This window comes from Phalangium opilio, unplaced genomic scaffold (assembly GCF_054372755.1).
Source record: "Phalangium opilio isolate 3A_F unplaced genomic scaffold, DU_Popi_V2 ptg000209l_1, whole genome shotgun sequence".
Lineage (NCBI taxonomy): Eukaryota > Metazoa > Arthropoda > Arachnida > Opiliones > Phalangiidae > Phalangium > Phalangium opilio.
Genome location: NW_028324217.1, coordinates 10,708,006 through 10,728,173, shown reverse-complemented (window position 1 = coordinate 10,728,173; position 20,168 = coordinate 10,708,006). Strand labels below are relative to the sequence as shown.

Genomic DNA, 20,168 nt, shown 5'->3' with positions numbered 1-20,168 from the left:
AACCAACCGAACAAGCTGACAAGACAAAATGATTTATATATATCGAAACTGAGTTTTCGTGATTTTCCAATGAATTTTAAAAATAGAAACTTTGGCTCAATTATATTAATAACTTTATATTTTGAAAGTAGAGACTTGAAAGTGTAATATAATACCACTTTCGTGCTAAAATATGATATGAAATTGTAAATTCCCATACCCTTTAATATGTTATGTTTTTCAACTTAGAATGAGTATGATTTACTTTACAAAATCCCGTACTGTTCGTTTGAAATCTATTAAAATCTCTCTCGAAAATCTCGAGATCCCGAAATCTTACCCTTGAAATCTGAAAATCCCGAAATCTTACCCTTGAAATCTGAAAATCCCGAAATCTCACGTCAAAATCTGAAAATCCCAAAATCTCACGTGGAAATCTGAAAATCCCAAAATCCCTACCTCAAAATCTGAAAATCCCGAAATCCCTACCTTAAAATCAGAAAATCCCGAAATCTTCACCTAAAATCCCGAAATTCCACATTAAAATCTAGAAATCCCGAAATCTTAACGTAAAATCCCGAAATCTCACCCTAAAATATCAAAATCTGAAAATCCCCACGCTTACAATACACGTTTTGCATCTATTTAAGAGGAGAATACCGAGGGGCTAGTCATTCGCCAAAATTTTGTACACCTGATTACTGATTTCTGAATTTTTAAATGAATTCCGATGATTACTGGACGAACTCCTTGATTTTTGTGATTACGATTATTTTCGGTGATTTCCATAATCTTTTCACTGATATCCCGTTATTGCTGCAGATTACTTGAGATTTTTGTTTGTATTCCAATGAATTGCGGTGATTTTTGGTGAATGCCGTGATTACCACTGGATTCTTCGTGAATTTCGATGAATTTAATTGTGTAAACTTATGTTGCTCATAAAGGTCCAAGAGGGGGTTGGATAAGGCGGAACGCTTTAAACTATTACTTCCAGAAGCTGGAGGTATTGATAAATTCCCAGTACTTCCACCCAATCGGGCGCTGGAACCTGCTAGCTTCTCTTCCTTCAAAGCCTTCGCCGGTGGAATTATTTCCATATCAGCTACACTAGAGTCTCGATTTTCCCCGACACGCGTTACACCGTTCAAATTCGCACTCGTAGCGGCGTTATTCGTCAAATTTCGAACCAATTGCTGCTGTTTCTCTAATTCAGCTTCAATTCGAAGATTTTCCATGTCGTCCATCTAGAAAAACAGCAGGGGTAATTATGGTACTTATGGTATGGTAGATTCATCTTTTACACACGGAAAGATAATTATAGACTTCTTAATTACCTCTAATATCGATTCCTTCAAAAGTCGAACGAATGTGGATCTAACACATTCGTTAGGAGCGTTAAAAGTGACAAGCACTTTACCGTCGACATAGTAACTTAGTCTAATTCCGTGAGGATAATCTGATTTACAAATAAAATAAAATCATAATTGATACAATAATTAATAACACAATTTTAAATAGACTGATTAATATATATATATTTTTTTAACTTACACGGAGTTTTGAAGAGAGTGACACACATACCGCAGAGTGGAAAAGATTGTCGAAAAGTTAGGCTATCCTCCTTCTCGCTGAAGCTTTTCGTGACCATAAGCATATCGTTGAATATAAACACTTCCCTCTCGTGAACACCGGGTCGTTGCTTTTTACTGACGTCGGAAACCTCGTACAGTCGCCATGCGGACCAGACGAAACGTCGATGTGGTAATGCGAGATTCTGAAATAACAAACAAGAAACGTAACTTATTATTAAATATAATTAAATATAATAAACTCTTCAAAGGGAGATACAATGAGTTATGTAGGGGCGTGTTAAGAACTTTATTTTGTAGTAGCGTTACTATTTTGCGTATTAGTGATTGGGCGATATCACGTGACTGTAAACGTTTTTCACGACTCGGCGGATAGATTCGCGAAAACACCTATGCCCATTCTAAATGCACTACGAAATTCACGCATGCCCAGTACAGCTCTATTAGATGAAAGAACTGCCCCTCATAACACAATGTAGGCCTACATCCCGCTAAACAAAGAACACTTTCTTTTCGTCTATTTTGCATTATAAGCTTATAAATAAAGCTTATTTATAAATAAATTTAAACTTAAGCTCTAATAATAGCATAGTTAATTATAAAAAACTTACGGGTTTCTTTCCAACGATTCTTTGATCAATTCTCGAAACTAGAGTGACATGATCAGTACCGGGTTTAAACTCATTGGCTTTGATTCTTTCGTATATTCCCGTCAACATCTCTTTATCCAAGTCATGACAGTCCTCAGCACCTAAGAATTAAAGTAATTGGCAAGGCTTAGCACACGCAACACTTAATCCTAATTATCTCTAAGAGGAATATAAATATAATAATTAAAAACGAACCTGTTGTACTTTTAATAAAGTCTTCGAGCTTCATCCGATTCTCGGCTTTCATGTTAGGCGTATGTAAATCAGTGTTGAGCATAATAATGGCAAAAGCCAAAATATAAACGGTGTCTTTGTTGCCAATATCCCCATTACACGAAACGAATCCTTTACTGAATTCTTCAACGATACGGTCGATCTTTTGAGCCTCACCGGGAAGCCTGAAGTACGTTTGAAATTTACGAAGAGCCTCGTCGACTTGCATACCAGCCAGATCTAACTCCTGGACAAAACATCTGGAAACAGAATTAAATAAGGTTAGAGTTGGGCAAAAATTAAAAATAAATGCATCAATTCTTCAAGTCTTAAACTTGGAATAAATTATTTTGTTGAGTTTGGATAGGAATAGCGTGGCTTAACAAAGGGTCTTAAACTTAAGAATAAATTCTTTCGGAGTGTCTATTTGTGCCCGGGTTGCGGGCAGAAATAGCATAAAGGGTGCTAAATTCGCCCGGGTTCCGGGCAGAAATAGCGGCCGACTAATGCGAGGCTAAAAGTGCCCGGGTCCCGAGCAGAAATAGCCGGCCCACAGTGGACTGTCTATATGCCCGGGTTCCTTACTGAAGTTACTGATGCAAACCCGGGCACAAATAGCGGGCCCACAGTGGGCCGTCTATTTGTGCCCGGGTTCTCGATTTTTGAGAAACCCGGGCAGAAATAGTGAGTCCACAATGGGCCGTCTATTTCTGGCTTTGGCAAAGCATTTTGGGTGTTCTCGTTTTTCTTCTTTATTTATTTGTTATATTTCCCTCCTAATATCCGGTTCACGGTATCTCAACCAATAAGAGGTCAGAGTTAGATGCGCGCGCGCACCGGAAGCTTAGAGGTAAACTTTCGAAGCGAGAACACTCCAGCCAAGCCTTCTACTCCCCCTCTTTCTACCCTCTTTGATATATCTAAACTAATCTTCATAAATATAAAAAGACAGAACTCACTTTAAAACGTCCATATTGAAGGGTGACATCAAATTTCCCAGGTATTCTCCTATCATCTGCTTGCTGAGTCCTTTTGTGGAGATAAGAAATCTGGCAACCGCTTGCGCTGATCCATCGAGAAAACCATTTAAAATGAGGTAACGAATACCTCGTTCTGGTTTCTCATTGAACAAATTCAGTCCGACTCTGTATTGTCTTTTTCTTTGGACTTCGGAGACTTTAATACCGGGGGTCACCGGGATGCCATCGTGGGGAGTTTGTAAACCGGGAATACCGTACGAATGGCCCGGATAGTTCATAATTTCCGGGTTGGGCGGAGAACCGCAATAGCCGACAGCGACGGTTGTACCTTCCAGACTGTCTTCGCTGTTCTCAGAAACATTGCTCAAAGGTTTGTCTTCGGCTAAACCGCTGTTGGAACACTGTTCGGCTAGGACCTATTGGGAAGATAATTGGACGTCGTCGATTAAGACAAAGGTCATAAGATATTTTCCATAAGTTTGTCGCTGGTTACAAACTGGAGCTTGTCATGAAAAGACGTAGGCGAACGTCACTTACTAGAGATTTTCGTTTCCAAACTGGGGAAGCATCAACCATACAGTAGGTCTTCTGTCGTACGGACGATTCAACTCCTGGTACACCACTTCCACTGCCAGTTGTATTGCTACCCGTGTTATTGGAATTTTCCAGTTCTAAGGCGTAAACTCGACGGGACAAACATTTCTCGCCTTTGGACGCGTTGGCAATGTCCTTCAATCGTTTCACCATACGGTACTTGCGGAAAGCGCGTTGAATGGTCAAAGCAGCGTGATGCTCTCTCACACCACTGCCTTCTCTAATACTAGGCCTTGAAACGTACAACAGAAGCATTTTATATGTGATATTTTGAATTTACGCTTAGTAACCGTTAGATGGCTCTTTTCTGAGGCGAATTTTCGCGATGACGAAAGTAAATTCGTACTGCGCAGTCTCGCATGACGTCACGTCTTTCGCTTATGGCGGACCAGGAAGGGAAATAAGGATTTTTTAAACTGTTCTAAATAACCTGGTCCAGACTCCATGACCATTGACCAGGGCACATCGTCTGCTTACTCTCCTAAGCTCGCTCATTGGGCAATCCAAATCAAACTTAGGTATTTCATTGGCAGTGGCTGTTTTTGATAAAAACTTAAGGGCTGTGATGGGTTGAAATTTCCATGCAGACGCCATTGAGTCATTGACACGTGTCAAAACATACACCAAATTTAAACTAGTATTTTTTGAACTCGGAAACCGTTCAGCATCATGAACCGGTTTATTGACCGGTTTTTGGCTTTCTTTTTCGAGACGAACTTATCAGATTACACTTCGTCGTTGCTAACAATTTCCCATAGTTTTGAATTTTCCGCCAGTTTAAAACCTCAGAAAAGCGACATCTAGCGCCATTTTTGAAATCCTAACTGCCACCCCCCTTTTATTCCTATCGCAAGGCCTAGTATTAGAGAAGGCAGTGCTCACACCGTCGTACTTTCGTTCCTCCTCCTTCGACATCTCTTGGTCAAGTTTTATCGTTTCTTGACTAGCTTCTTTAGTTTTAGAATTGAGTTTGAAAAACCCTTTCCAATGGGAACACCGCGCCTGCTGAATAAATTCATTGTAATGGTGGTTACCGGGACAATACAAAAACACTTCGTACACAGATATAAATAAAATTACCTCTTTCTTCGACATCTCTTGGTCAAGTTTTATCGTTTCTTGACTAACTTCTTTAATCGTTAATTCTGAACGACTTTTCTCACTCGAAAGTCGAAACAGTCCTTGGAATGATAATAATAATAAAAATAATAACGATACTTTGTTTAGAATAGACTTTACGATTGAATCTTCTTCAAACAACTTATTCGAAGATATCGTTAAGACATCAAAATTAGGCTTAGGTTTTAAATTTGTATACGCCGCGCGTGCCTTATAAATTCACGCGCCTTTTCATAAATAGGCTCACGTGTTCAAATCGCGCGATTTAAATTCGCGCCAAATTTTCCCGCCAATTTTTCGCGCCAAATTTTCCCGCGTATTTTATATTAGTTCCGAAATTACGTATACAGCGCACCTAACGGAAATTTTAGCAAACAAACTCTGCGAAGCCAATGATTCCCAACTTAGTGTAGGCATAGAGACTTAAATAAATGCTCAAATTTTAATCGTTTTTAGTTAATAGTTATGATATGAGAATAAATCGCAAATATTGCCAAACACCTATTCAAAATTCTATAATAAAAACTCATTCGACTTAAATTTTAACGACAAAAATAGTTCAAAACCTTAATAACATTATAAAGATTAATTATTAGGCTTATTTTTAATAATAGAGGTCATAAGGACATTATCTCCTTATGTAGAGGTATAATTATTCTGATTAATTCGGAATGGAAAAAATTAGGTTTAGCTAATTCAGTCTGGGAAATAGCACACTTCCTCGGGTCCAAAACCAGTTTATTAATTGCTTGGACTAGTTTTTTAATTCAAAAAGTGGGACTTACTGGTCCTCGGGACCAGTTTATTAATTGCAAATCTATAAGAGAGCAAAGCCTGGGACCAGTTTATTATTTCGGACCCCAGGGGGGTCACTGGTCCCAAGGACTAGTTTAAAAAATATACTTATTTCCCAGAGGCGAAATAGCCCGGCCTCATTTTACGTCCGCCCTTGTATTTTGAAAGGGGGATTGGGACTATGGCGCGCGAATACTTAGGCATCCAGGCCCGTAGCCAGAAACGTTACGCAGAGGGGGCAGTATTTTTCTGTGAGGGGGCATGGCAAATGGAATTTTTTTTGTAGAATAACATAAATATCAAAATGTCAGACAATAAATATTTCCGCAGGTATTTCATTATTGACACTCATTTAACAATTGAAAATCAAACTTTTTTTAAAAAGTTTAAAAAAAATAAATTGTTAATAAACAATTCTAAATCTAAATTTCAAGTCAGATCTTTTTCGTAGGCTAGGGAAGTTAAATTTCACTTTCTTTCAAGTGACATGGCTCGTCGTTAAAGTGAAAATACGCGAGTAGGGCAAGAAAAGCTTGCCTCGCAACTTCGCAAGTCGCTGTTGAGGCGTCAAATGTAAGTCTGTACCCCGAGGGGTCGGTCATTCATTAATTCCCGTACGCTACCCGTGAAATCCAACTTAAGAAATCCGAAATCAATCCTGATTTTGAAATCAAATAAAAAATCAGCAACGAAATCACAAAATCATTAAAGAAATCATAAAATCAGGAAAAAAACACAAAATCAACTAAGAAATCACGAAATCAACATAAAAATCACGAAATCACAAAATCAGTAAAGAAATCGTGAAATCCATTACAAAATTCACGAAATCCAAAATCCAAAGAAATCACAAAATCCGACGAAATCAAGGGGAAATTCTCAAAATCCGACGAAATCAAGGGGAAATTCTCAAAATCCGAGGATATTACGTAACAAATCTCAAAATCCAACGACATCAATGGAAATATCGCAAAATCCGTCGAAATAACGAGAAAAATAGCAAAATCCGACGGAATCATGGGAAAAATCTCAAAATTCGATGAAATTCATTGCATTTTATCGAATTCTGAAATCAAACGGAATCCGAAGAAATCAAATTGGATTTCGAAATCCCGAACACTTTTTCCAAAACGCCCGACCCCTCGCTGTACCCCGACATAATATTTTGGTCCTGGATGACAAAACCAGCGATATATATCAAGGATAACGACAAAAGCTAAAAAAAATTCAAGTGTATCAGGAATATACACAGATAAAGACAATAAAGTCTAAAATATGTTGATATACATTCTAAATAGTTTTAATATTTGTGTACCAAAATAAAAAGTTAATTTGATAAGGGGGCATTGGAAAATTTTTAGGGGGCATTTAGGGGCAAACCGAAATCTTATTTGAGGGGGCAGGATATATTTTTGAGGGGGCATTGCCCCCTGGTGCCCCCCCCCGTGGCTACGGGCCTGTAGGCATCTTACATCTTCTCCCTAATAAACTAGACATCACTTCTTGATCAAAACACTTTCGTTCTTTTCACATCCGACAACGGACCATTTCAAGTCATTTAATTAATATATAATGCTATTGACACAAGTTCATAAGATATGTTCCATAAGTATGTCACTACGGGGGAGGACAACTGACCTAAAGTTCGAATCTTTTTCAAACGATGGCGCTCAGATCTGCGGGGAATAACACAATTCTATCCCCCGTGTATTAGGTATTATAGTGGATATTTTGAAGTTTTCCTTCTATAAACCATCCCTGTACCGGAATTCAGTTAACTATTTATTATTATTTCACGCTATACTAACGCCGATAGAAATAACTGTCATGAAGGCTTTAATGTATTGTACATAAGGTGAGACGAACCTGATCTCGCATCTTTGAAAAAGGGGAATTTTTTTTTCCAAGCGCGGTTAGGCGGTTAAGATTACCAGGTTTACAGGTTTAAGTTGTTCGCCGTACAATGGTACGCCCTTTTGAATCAGGGCGGCTTCCTAAAAGTGGGGGAGCGCAGCAGAAGTTAATATGTTAAACAATATGCGCGAATGTTACACTGTTTGTGGTGGCAGCGGGGAACGGAAGCCTTGAGATCTACCGGTCCAGAAAATGCGGTATGGATGAGTCGGGGTGGGCGCGTCGCCAGGCTTCGTTTTTGGTCCACCAGGTCATGAGGATGGCCCGAACGGCGTCGTGGTCCCAAACGGAGCCCTCCAGACCCAGGACGACTTCCAACGGGCTACCACGATTGACACGGCGCCAATGGGAGGTTGCGGAGGAGGGACACGTCTCTGGACACGCCATTAGGACGTGAAAGACATCTTCGTCTTGGAGACCACAGAGGGGACAGGTGCGCTGGTAATCGCCGAAGTCGGCGCGGCGGACACCCGTAAGCAGGGACCAGTGAAAGGGAAAGGGTGTGCGTTACTGATCAGGGATAGATAGCGACCTGAACAAGTGGGGATGTTCACCTCGACATTTTTCATTAAGGGGGAAGACCACTGAAGACAACCCAAAAGAGATCGAGTCCAGTGTTCAAAATAATAGCCCCATACGGATAAAATTTTACTCACTTATAGTTTAAGCCCTCTCCTAGCGATTAAAATAGTTTTCATTATTTTTAATTCAATATCTAAGTCAGAATATTTTTTCCCGCTGGTGAAGTTTTGGCTGTAGTTATTCAAGACCAGCTCTTACAATTCAATACCTAATTTTTTGCCTATTATGTCATTCAAAAGACAATTTTGAGCTGTATCGATTAAAAAAAATTTCAATTAAATCCATCCACCTGACCTGTGAACACCTGAGAATGTTACGGGAATTTTATCTTTGGATAGCACAATTTCTTTCATTGACCACCATTACGTGAATGGTTTGCCCTTCGCGGGACACCGTTACCCCTTTTCCAATAGAAACGCTTGTAATATCTGTAAAGTTTTTTTTTCTTGATACTACTATACCTATAAAACTAGAGCTGTACTTCTCTTCCCTATTGAAAGTACATTTAGTATAGCTTTGAAGGCACTGAAGTATTCATCTGAAACATGGTGACATTTAAGAGGGTCTAAACTAGGCCTAATGCAAATAAATGTAGCGCTATTCGAAAAAAGGGATAATTTGAGCGTCAGATAAGGTGTGAGTCTTGCTCCTAAAATGTACACGTAGTTTACGGTTAGTGAACCTTTGCATCATTTTAATACAGTAATGGCAGTGCTGCGTATGCAAACGTCATGCTCTTCTCTCTTAGCTCAGTGTCATCCCCCTACTGGGCGCGTACAGTATCCCCTCTTACAAGAGCAAGCCCAGATGGAGGGATACACAGTCTACGCCCCTCTCTACCGCCACTAGTAGTCAATTTTGTTACAACGAGATCAGTTTTTAGCCACATCGTATGATGAACATCTACGATGTGGGTCTTAGTTTGACCTGGCCTGTTGGTGGTGGTGGTGGTGGTGGGGGCGTCGTGAAAGAGAACTGCCTTAGACAATATAAAATTTTTCGGTCGTCATTGAAGGGAGAGTGAATGGGAGAGAATTGGGGTGAGGTGATATATTTCGTTCCTGTATTTTAAAAGGAAGGGAATTATAATTGTTAGTTTAAGCATTGGATTTATTTGTACTAGCAAAGTTAAACATTGAGAATTGTATTTTACGTTTGCTCGATATATTTAAAGCGAGAGAGAGGACTATGGTATTGCCTTAATTTAAATCGAAGGTTTAATACTCCCTTTAAAATTCCGGTCACCCGTGGACAATAAGGGTTTCACGCCATCAATCATCCCGATCCCCGATTTCAAAATTCAAAGAAATGGAGGGGGATTTTTAAGAAGAAAAAGCAAGTAAATACCGACGTTATATGTAGAATGGTGTTTATTATTAGAATTTACGTGTATTTCTCCTCAAATCGAGAAGAATTTTAAAAGAAAGTCCGAGCGGGCAAGAATTCTAGAAGCGCGCTTTAGAAATGTTTTTAGTTTCTCCTTAGCTACAAGGTATCAATGGGACTAATAGTTTTACCTGAGTAGTAGTGGTAGTAGTAGTAGTATTAGTAATTTAGTAACGGGCGTTGGCGATATTTGATTCTCTTTGCCAAGCAGCCATTGAAAAATTATTCCCTCTGACCGGTATATTAGGGGATATTTCACTAGAAGTATATTTATAGGGATAGCGAGAGTACGTAAACGATGTGGCTTAATTATGGGCTAGACCATCTTGTTAATTTATTTAGCAGCAAAACCAACTTCGAAATTAAAATGTATATGGCAACAGAGTTAAGTCTTCCTTAATCACCCCCTAAGAAAAAAATCAAGTTAATCGAAAAGAAAAAGACCACCAAGTAAAGTTCTTAGTCGCAAAAAGCGCCATCGACATTATAGGAAGAAATATTACGGCAATACCAAGTATCAGACAACGACCACATCTCTTTTCGACGCCAGACCGTTTGTGAGCCAAACAAAATGTAGAGAGGAAGGCTAGCAGTTCAGTTTCACTCGTTACTTGACTAACTCGGCTAATTTCAGAGGGCCTGACAACACTGCACTGCAGTTAAAGCTGAGAGAGGGGGAGGAAATAACTCTAGCCCTTTTAGTGGAAGCTATCTATATTTAGAATAATAAAATAACATAAAAATTGCTTTAAATTAATCTAAATCGATTAAAACTGGTTGTATGACCATTTAATTATTAAAAATCATTTAGTAAAGTAAATTTTATTTTAACACCCGGGAGAGGGTCAGTGAGGCCTAATTTCAAGTAGGACAAACTAGAATTTTGTTGGTGGTAAGCGGGAATAGCCCCGAAATCTCAGACCACTAGTGGTCTGAGCCGAAATCCACGAGCAGCAAAATTCTTTGACGAAGCGAATGAAGCCTTTCAAAATCGCATTCACAGTATCCCGTATTAACCCCTCCCCTCGGTAGTTCTGTACAACAAAAGAACTTCAAAATCTCGCTGCGGGGGCCAGCCGACCAGTTTTACCTTTTCCCGTCGTTCTGCCAGTCTTTATACCAGCATAGAAGGAAAACTTCTACATAGTATGAGAAGTTCAGAGTTTAGTCTATACCCAGATAGGGTGCCCTCTAGGAATTAAGTATTGAAGCTGTCTAAATTTGAAGTTTTTCTGGTGCAGCTCTTTTATTAGTGGACGGATTTAATTGAAAATTATTTTAATCGATACAGCTCAAAATTGTCTTTCGAATGACATATTGGACAAAACATTAGGTATTGAATTGTAAGAGTTGGACTCGAATAACTACATCCAAAACTTCACCGGCGGTAAAAAATATTCTGAATTAAATATTGAGTTAAAAATAATGAAAAATATTTTAATCGTTAGGAGAAGGTTTGAACTATAAGTCAGTAAAATTTTATCCGTATAGGGCTATTATTTTGGGGACTGGACTCGAAATAAAACGGGCTATTTTGATTAGTCTTCAGTACGGACTGAATGGTCTTATGGGTTCGATTTGTTGCCAACTCAGTCATGCCTCTAGCGGTGTCTCCTGACATGATTGAAATTATCCACTATACAGGCGTGCCCCTGGAAGTTTGTTTCTCTGCATGTGATTTTCGTATTGGTCTATAGTAAATCTTGATATCCCTGCAAATACCCAAAATTTCATGAAAAATCCGAAAATCTCCTCGAAATCTGAAAATCTTGTACCATATCCCGAAATCTCCTTCAAAATCTGAAAATCCTGAACAAAATCCCGAAATCTCCTTCAAAATCTGGAAATCGTGTTCAAAATCTGAAAATCTCAATGAAAATCCCGAAATCTTAAAATCTTGAAGTAGATTTCAAGATTTCTAAAATCTGAGTCAGAATCTCAAAATCTGGGGAAAATCTCAAAATCCCGTACACTAAAATGCCGAACGTCCGACCCCTCGTCAAAAATAAAGCTAAAATGTTACGGGTCTGAAGGCTTAATGACTGGGGGTTCCAGAACCCAAATTTGAGTACGTGAACCAAACCAACCAACAACTCACCAACGTGTCATGGCAATCGGATGAATGGTAAAACACAAAAGGGACAAACAAACAAACAAATAACATAAAATTTTAAATAGATTATTAGAAATATATAGGAGGTACAGTTTCCAAAAAAGGTTAACTATACGAATCAGATTCGAACCGAGTCCAGATGGCTTACTTGCGCAGCATTGAAAGTATCCCATGCTACCATGAAATACAAAACAGCATAACAAGAATATTTAGAATTTTTTAAAGAAATTTCCGGTGTACCCACAAAAAAAGTTTCATTAAAATCCGCCACTAGTGAGCAGCGACGTTTGTCGAAAATGGAAATAATGACCCAAAAGATAAATGCAACAAATATAAATCTTTAAAAACCTTTTCTTATTTCACGGAATTAGGCCTAAATGAAAGTGATGGATTCGTTTCTGACCAGTTAGAAGCTTTTATTAATTGTGAATCGTATGTTTTTCAATGTCTTGCGAACGTCTCTTAATTTAAAATATCAAATTGTGTTTGAATTTAAATTAATTTAAGGTTACATAGCATCTAAGCCTCCGTAATCATTACTCCACGGAAGGAGATTGTTTACATCCGAGAGAAATTGGCGTAACACAGCTATTCGGCTGATGAGTAACTAAATAAGAAGCTACTATCAAAGAGAATATACCAAGAGGAGCGGAAGCTCTAGTTTTTTTGGTACCCCTGAGTTTTAGGGTTCTAGTTCCAGTGAGTCACGTGATCGCGAAGCTCGCGTCGTCTATTCCGTAGTCTGCTAAAGTAGGGTTAGCTTCCTTAGATCAGACAACGATGTCGTTAACACTATGGGATGGTTTAAAAAATGTTGAAGGTAAGTTAATAATACAAAAATATTACAATTTAAAAAATGTATTTACTTTTCTCTCGAATACTAGCGCATTTGAGAGCATTAATCAACTGTTCTGTAGCTTCCGTTAACACTAAGACTCAGCTCTAAAATTTTGTCGATTTGTAGACGACATATTCTAACCAATGAGAGGTGTAGCGAATAAGCCAATCACAAGAAACCGGATGTAGTTCCCTAAAACTCAAAGCCACCAATTTTAAAAGCCTTGGCTCCTCTTGGTATATTCTCTTTGCTACAATATACCATTTCCAGTTGGAAGTAATAATCATATTTGAAACTTTTAATTTATTGAAAAATCAACATTATTATTTTGAAGAGTTTCTATAAATTTAACGACTTTTGGAACATTCTTTACTTCAAATACATTCCAAAGTTTCGCAACTGCAACTGTTTGGCACCGTTTGGCAACAAGCGGTACCTTCGGGACAATTGTCGCAAGGAGAATCGAGACAAACGTTTCCGCAATGTACAATGTGCTCTGGACATTGACCAGCTGAAAAACCAAAAACATGGACTAATATTTCTCTTAAATTCATAAAATATGTCAATTTCTTTTACTGGAAAAAAGGTATTAATTATGTTTTTTTGAAATTGGTCTGTCATATCGTAAGGGAGTAAAAAATTCTATTAAAATTTCTATACTTACAGCTTTCCTGGACGATGAATGTCATCGCCAAAAGAACGTAGAAAATCGAGACCTTGACGCTGAACATCTCTTATCGATGGACAATAATTCAATGAATTAAAATATTTAACAAGTTAATCGATCTCGTTCTTAATGTTCTTGTTTACGAAAATCAACAAACCTTAACGGACACGTTTCATAATCTTTACAACTAATGCAAAAATAGCTTACCCAACACTTATTTAAATTAATAAAAACTAATGATAAGATTCTAAAGTCTGGAAACTTTTGATATTTTTACCTCTCCGAGTGACGATGACGTCACGGAGAGGTATTACACTGGGTACGTATGTGTTTGTGTTTGTCTGTCACCGCGTTGGCAGTGGGCAAATCGGAGCAAACGTGTTCGCAGAAAGCGACTTTGGCTTCTACTCCCATCGTTAGGATCAAGAGGTACGCGGCGATCGGCTAGGGTTACGAGAAACGTCTAGCCTCCCAATGGCAGGGCTTCCATCTAAGATTCACGCAATTGCGGGTTACATACCTAGAATTTCCAAAAATAGTTTAAGAGGCATACACTTGAATTCAAACGTGAGCAATAGCTATGTTAAAAACTATTTTAGGAATAAAGTTTCTTAAAACGATTTAACTAGAATTAAGGTAAATTAATGACGATTAAAATAATTAATATCAATTATATTTATTTAATTATTTAAGAAAAACCTCTTAATTACGTCTCGACTCGGAGAGGTTTATTTTGGTTTCTCAACTTGTATTGAAATAATCTCAAATCGATCGAGAAATCGCACATAGTGTTGTAATCTATGTGCTTTTGGTATTACACCGTGTAAAAATTTCATTACTTTATGTATGAATGTTAGCAAAATTTTTAATTTATTTTATATTTAATGACAATACCTGATGCCTTATTTTAATTAAACGAAACGATATGTCTAAATCTCATGACGGTATGCAATTACGAAGAAATGTAATACCGTTACATATAATTTTCCCCTGAAAAAAATTGTTCTATCCTTATTGCACTATGTATATAATTATTCAAAACGAGATGATAACAAATACATACATCGAATATATATTTTCGCCATCAATAATAATTACAACATATTTACACAAATCGAATTAAATTTTGATGTCTTCTACGATAAAGTTTTATCAGGCATAGATGGAATTTTTGAAGCAGGAATGGAAAACAGAGTAATCTGGGCGTGCGTCAAAGTCCCGGGACGGAGGGGGTATGAAAGAAGAGGCGGGTCATAGCGACAGAGGTAAAAATGAATTACGTTATTTTCGCCGTTCCCGTCAGCAACGTCATCAAAACGTAGTTTAAGTGAGCCAATAAGATAATTTAAACTTTTCGTTACGTGTTGGCGGGAGGGGCTCTATACTGGGCTGAGTCGGTCTGAAGACTAATCGTTCTCCATTCCTACTTCTAAAATTAAATCCATCCCTGGTTATATGTAACGATATTAACTTTCTTAGTATTTGCATACCGTCTCATATGTTCATGAGATTCAGACATCTCGTTTCGTTCAATTAAAATAACGCATCAGGCATTGTCATTAAATGTAAAATAAATTCAAATTTTTGCTAACATACATAAAGTAATTAAATTTTTACATGGTGTAATACCAAAAGCACATAGATTACAACACTATGTGATTTGGTAATACCATTATCTCGATTCAATTGAGAAATGATACCGTCGCAAGCCGAGTCGCAAGAGCATTTCAATAAAATATCAAGTTTCCAGTTGTTATTATTTTCGCAATTTAAATAAATGTTGGGTAAGCTATTTACGCATTAGTTGTAAAGATCATAAAACGTGTTGGTTAAAGGTTGTTGATTTTCGTAAACAAGAACATTAAAAACGGGATCGATTAACTTGTTAAATATTTTAATTCATTGAATTATTGTCCATCGATAAGATATGTTCAGCGTCAAGGTCTCGATTTTCTACGTTCTTTTGGCGATGACATTCATCGTCCAGGAAAGCTGTAAGTAGAAATTTTAAATGAATGTTTACTCTTTTACGATAATGACAGACCAATTTCAAAAAAAAAAAATAATTAATACCTTTTTTCCAGTAAAAGAATTTGACATATTTTATGAATTTAAGAGAAATATTTGTCCATGTTTTTGGTTTTTCAGCTGGTCAATGTCCAGAGCACATTGTACATTGCGGAAATGTTTGTCCTGATTCTCCTTGCGACAATTGTCCCGAAGGTACCACTTGTTGCCAAACGGTGCCAAACAGTTGCAGTTGTGAAACATTGAAATGTATTTGAAGTAAAGAATGTTCCAAAAGTCGTTAAATTTGTAGAATAACAATGTTAATTATTCAATAAATTCAAAGTTACAACTTACAAAAATGAATTTTTACTTCCAACTGCAAATGGGAATCGTTTCTTTACTTTAAACTAATTCGGGATAAAAAAAATACAAGAAAAAAAGTCGGAGGAAGAGCTTAAGTTTTTGAGATCTAATGCCGTGAACACAACATTAGATCAGGAGTTATGAACTTTTGGTTAGATCAAATTACGGAAAGGCTTGGTTTTAACGTTACTGTTATTCAAAATTTAACCATAGTACCCCGGTTTTAGGTTGGGCATAAGCCTTATGAGCAACAATTAATAACTTCTATTTACACGTACCTTAGCTACAACAATATAATTAACTCAATGATGCACAACAATGAAAAGTATTCTGAATTTCTGATATTTTCAACTTCAAGCAGCTACGGATGGACCCCAACTACAAATGTTCATAAGATTTATTCCATAAGTTTGTCACTGGTTACTGATAGCTTGTTATGAAGTGACGTACGTGAAAGGTCTTAGATTCTCGTAAAGCGTCGCTGTCTCAAATAAAACTAAACAGGAAAATGGACTGCAAAATCGAGCGTAGTCAATTCTCTCTTGTCGTCCTCGAACTAGCTCTCAGTAAGTCTCTAGCATTACGATGTATATTAAGTATCATACTTATGGAACATATCTTATAAACTTATGCAACTATGGTACTCCAGAATCAAACTTCCCTCCTACAAGCGTGAACATTTGAGACATTAGTGACGTCATAATACTTGCAAATCATTGTCAAACTAAGTAGACGACGGGCTTGACGTTATTAAATATTGGTATCGATTTGGTAAAGTTAAAATATAACTGGATATGATCTGGCTTCGTTTTAGCATATGTACAATAGCAATTATTGTATTATTTATTTTTATAACGCAAGTGCAAAGTTTTAGTCCAAATGCAGACTTACTAGTTTACGTGAAGAAGAAGAAAATCAAAATGGTATTGAACTATTTTTCATAACGGGGTCCAAAGATGTTTTGATACGGTGCTTTTGAAAACACTCACATTGCAACTTTAAAATTTGTCGCTAAAAATTAATTATGTTAAGTTTATTTTTGTTGCACATAATTTTGAATTTGTTTTTATATTTTATTTCCGGTGACTTTATTTTACGAACTTGTATTAAGATACCTGTGCTGCGCGCCATTGCGAAACAGTACAATTGTTCAATTGACAGCTGTTTTAGGTTAGATTGTCAACGAAATTGTTTCAGAACTTGATCCATTTTGGAAAAAAAATGTAGATAAGGTTAATTAGCTGCAAATTATGTTAGTTAATTTATGAACGTTTGGTGTACTATAAATATATTTAAAACTTTGATTTGTTTAATTTTTATACAGGTCAGTAGATCTTTATGTGTTAGTAACTGTTGACATATACAACAGTAATTGTGGGCTTATGGGTGAGGTATTTTTTTAAGATAACGTCATACCTTAAAAGATAGGCCTTTTCCTAAATATAAAAGGAAAAATATTAGAAGTAAATAAATTATCTCTTATTGCAGAATATATAGCATTTAATTACTCTTAAAAACGAAGACTACTGCGCCATCCATTTAGTGGCGTCTCACAGGCGGAGAGAGGTTAACCAATGGTGGCGCAATAGTCCTCGTTTTTCAGACTAATTAAATGCTAATTATTTTGTAATAAGACATCGTGTATACTTTTAATATTTTTCCTTTCACATTTAGAAAAAGGACGTTCATTTAAGGGATAACGTTATGTTAGCTAACCCTTTCATTAAAGGAAAGCGCGGCTCCGTTGATGCCCCTTATAGATGGCTTTTCTGCTACACAATGGCTAAGCTTGCTGAAGGCTAGTTAAGCCAAAGGCAGGAACCAATGGGAACTAGTGCATTTGGTCTGATTGGTTCCTGCCTTTGGTAAGGTAAAATTCGTGTGCAGAAGATTAGCCAGAATACTATGGGTGATCATGGAACCGCGCTTTCCTTTAAGTCTCGAATAAGTTCAAGATCGCATGAAACGTGGATGAAATTGAAAATTACATATTTTCAAAAACTTGTTACCTGGATATAAGACTTTCCTTTCGTCAACTAACCTGTTCAATGCGGCTCTATAAACTTGGATCTGTTAGGTAACAGAAAAATTAGGCATCATCCAAGACTACAATTTTTCATGACATGAGAAGTATATTTATTTGATCCAATGTATAGGCTTAGTATACAAAAACATTCCTCATAAGTTTTAATATTTTTTAATAACATAGCTTGTGTTTATTCAGGTTCCTTTTTAATGACGAAGTCCTCGATCTGGATTCTCAATCGTGGATATGAAAAAACACCATATTCGGCGAGTTGCTTCGGAGATAACCTTTCCAATGCAACATATGTGAAGCTCGCAATTTGAAGTTTTGGAGGGAACATCTCATACCTTTATGTTGAAACAAATCGTATTCATTTGCAAAAGCGGTTTTACAAATGTAGCACTCGTAAATGACAGGTTTCACATCAGTGCTTGAACAGTTTTCATATCTTCGCGAAGTTTCGAAATATTTGTCATACAAATGATTAGATTCTTCGTGTGCACGACGGGATGTTTCGGAATGAAAACACAGATGACATTTAGAACAATTGAAAGATTTAGCACGGCAGTGTATCAATTTATGTTTTTTCAGATGTGAGCCACATTTGAAGGCCGAACCGCATTCCGTACATTTGTGCATCATTATATTGTAGTAGCGAAGGTTACGTGTAAATAGAAGTTATTAACTGTTGCACCTAAGGCTTATGCCCACCCGTACAAAAATTTACGGCTGCATTTTGCTGTTATTTAGATTTTTTAGAATCTGCAATATATTGCAAATAAACTGGAATATTCTGGAAAAATACTGGAATAAACCTGAAAAAGGTTCAACTTCAGACAAAATTAAGATGCATTCCAGAGAGCAATGCAGAACATTTTAGATGTTTTGCAGAAAAATTATCTTCCGTTGGAAAACTCAGTACAGCAGTATACAAAATTTAGCTACTCTAGAGTCATAAAATAGCTACCTTACAGCTAGAAAACAGAAGGGAAATAGTAACTACCGTATTAAATCAGGATGTTTGTAGGCTCATTACAGGTACTGTACCTTCCAGATATATTGTATGCATGTTACAGTCAGAAATTGCTAAGTTTGTAGGATAATGGCAGACAGGTTTCGGACACTTTTTAGGATAATTGCAGGCGCGTTTCATATACTTTGTAGGAAAATTGCAGGCGCGTTTCAGATACTTTTTTGGATCATTGCAGGCGCGTTTATGATACTTTATTGGATCATTGCAGGCACGTTTCAGATACTTTGTAGGATAATGGCAGGCGGGTTTCAGATACTTTGTAGGATCATTGTAGGTGCGTTTCATATTCTTTGTAGGATAATTGCAGATGCGTTTCAGATACTTTGTAGGATAATTGCAGGCGCGTTTCAGATACTTTGCAGGATCATTGCAGCTGCGTTTCAGATACTTTGTAGGATAATTGCAGCCGCGTTTCAAATACTTTGCAGGATCATTGCAGCCGCGTTTCAGATACTTTTAAGGGCCATTACAGGCGCGTTTCAGATACTTTAATTTGTACGATAATTGAAGGTGCTTTTCAGATACTTTTTAGGATAAATGCAGGCGCGTTTCAGATACTTTGTAGGATAATTGCAGGCGCGTTTCAGATACTTTGTAGGATAATTACAGGCACGTTTCAGACACTTAGTAGGATAATTGCAAGTGATTTTCAGATAATTTTTAGGATAATTGCAGGCGCATTTCAGATACTTTTCAGGATAATTTCAGGAGCGTTTCATATACTTTGTAGGAAAATTGCAGTCACGTTTCAGATACTTTTCAGGATCATTATTGGCGCGTTTCAGATGCTTTGTAGGATCATTGCAGGTGCTTTTCGGATAACTTTTAGGATCATTGCAGCCGAATTTCAGATACTTTGTAGGATAATTACAGGCGCGTTTCAGATATTTTGTAGAATAATTGCAGGTACTTTTCAGATATTTTTAGGATAATTGCAGGAGCATTTCATATACTTTGTAGGATAATTGCAGGCGCTTTTCATATACTTTGTAGGAAAATTGCAGGCGCTTTTCATATACTTTTCAGGATCATTGCAGGCGCGTTTCAGATACTTTTTAGGATCATTGCAGGCGTATTTCGGATACTTTGTAGGATAATTGCAGGTGCGTTTCAGATACTTTGTAGGATAATTGCAGGCGCGTTTCAGATTCTTTGCAGGATCATTGCAGGCTCTTTTCATATACTTTGTAGGATAATTGCAGGTGCGTTTCAGATACTTTGTAGGATCATTGCAGCCGCGTTTCAGATACTTCGCAGGATCATTGCAGGAGCATTTCAGATACTCTGTAGGATAATTGCAGGTGTGTTTCAGAT

The 20,168-nt window shown here is 37.2% G+C and overlaps 2 protein-coding genes and 2 long non-coding RNA genes across 4 annotated transcripts in view; 2 read left to right on the top strand and 2 right to left on the bottom strand.

Annotated features, from left to right (window-relative positions):
- LOC149619107 (uncharacterized) overlaps nt 1-20,168 on the top strand; it is a 95,420-nt gene that overhangs the window by 55,267 nt on the left and 19,985 nt on the right. The gene's annotated exons all lie outside the window — the stretch shown is intronic.
- LOC149619112 (uncharacterized) lies at nt 104-8,223 on the bottom strand. Its single transcript, XM_089854568.1, has 11 exons — nt 8,018-8,223; nt 6,395-6,501; nt 5,089-5,189; nt 4,901-5,010; nt 3,952-4,240; nt 3,394-3,830; nt 2,417-2,694; nt 2,183-2,322; nt 1,534-1,756; nt 1,317-1,438; nt 104-1,226 (listed from the first exon to the last, which is right to left on the bottom strand). The coding sequence occupies exons 1-11, from the start codon at nt 8,221-8,223 to the stop codon at nt 714-716; spliced, it is 2,526 nt and encodes an 841-aa protein (XP_089710694.1). The 3' UTR covers nt 104-713.
- LOC149619111 (uncharacterized) lies at nt 10,671-12,501 on the bottom strand. The gene is made up of 3 exons (XR_016375389.1): nt 12,066-12,501; nt 11,580-11,644; nt 10,671-11,516 (listed from the first exon to the last, which is right to left on the bottom strand). It is a non-coding gene; the product is annotated as an uncharacterized LOC149619111 (long non-coding RNA).
- Nucleotides 12,638-14,140, top strand: LOC149619110 (uncharacterized). The gene is made up of 3 exons (XR_016375388.1): nt 12,638-12,737; nt 13,147-13,341; nt 13,422-14,140. It is a non-coding gene; the product is annotated as an uncharacterized LOC149619110 (long non-coding RNA).

Bases quoted from the DNA above. Each gene is read 5' to 3' on its own strand.
- LOC149619112 (XM_089854568.1), bottom strand. From the start codon at position 8,223: ATGGCGTGTCCAGAGACGTGTCCCTCCTCCGCAACCTCCCATTGGCGC. The intron at 6,502-8,017 runs GTAGATCTCAAG...CTCGGGGTACAG, and splicing joins ATACCGCATTTTCTGGACCG to ACTTACATTTGACGCCTCAA. The intron at 1,757-2,182 runs GTAAGTTTTTTA...TTGTTATTTCAG, and splicing joins GAATCGTTGGAAAGAAACCC to AATCTCGCATTACCACATCG.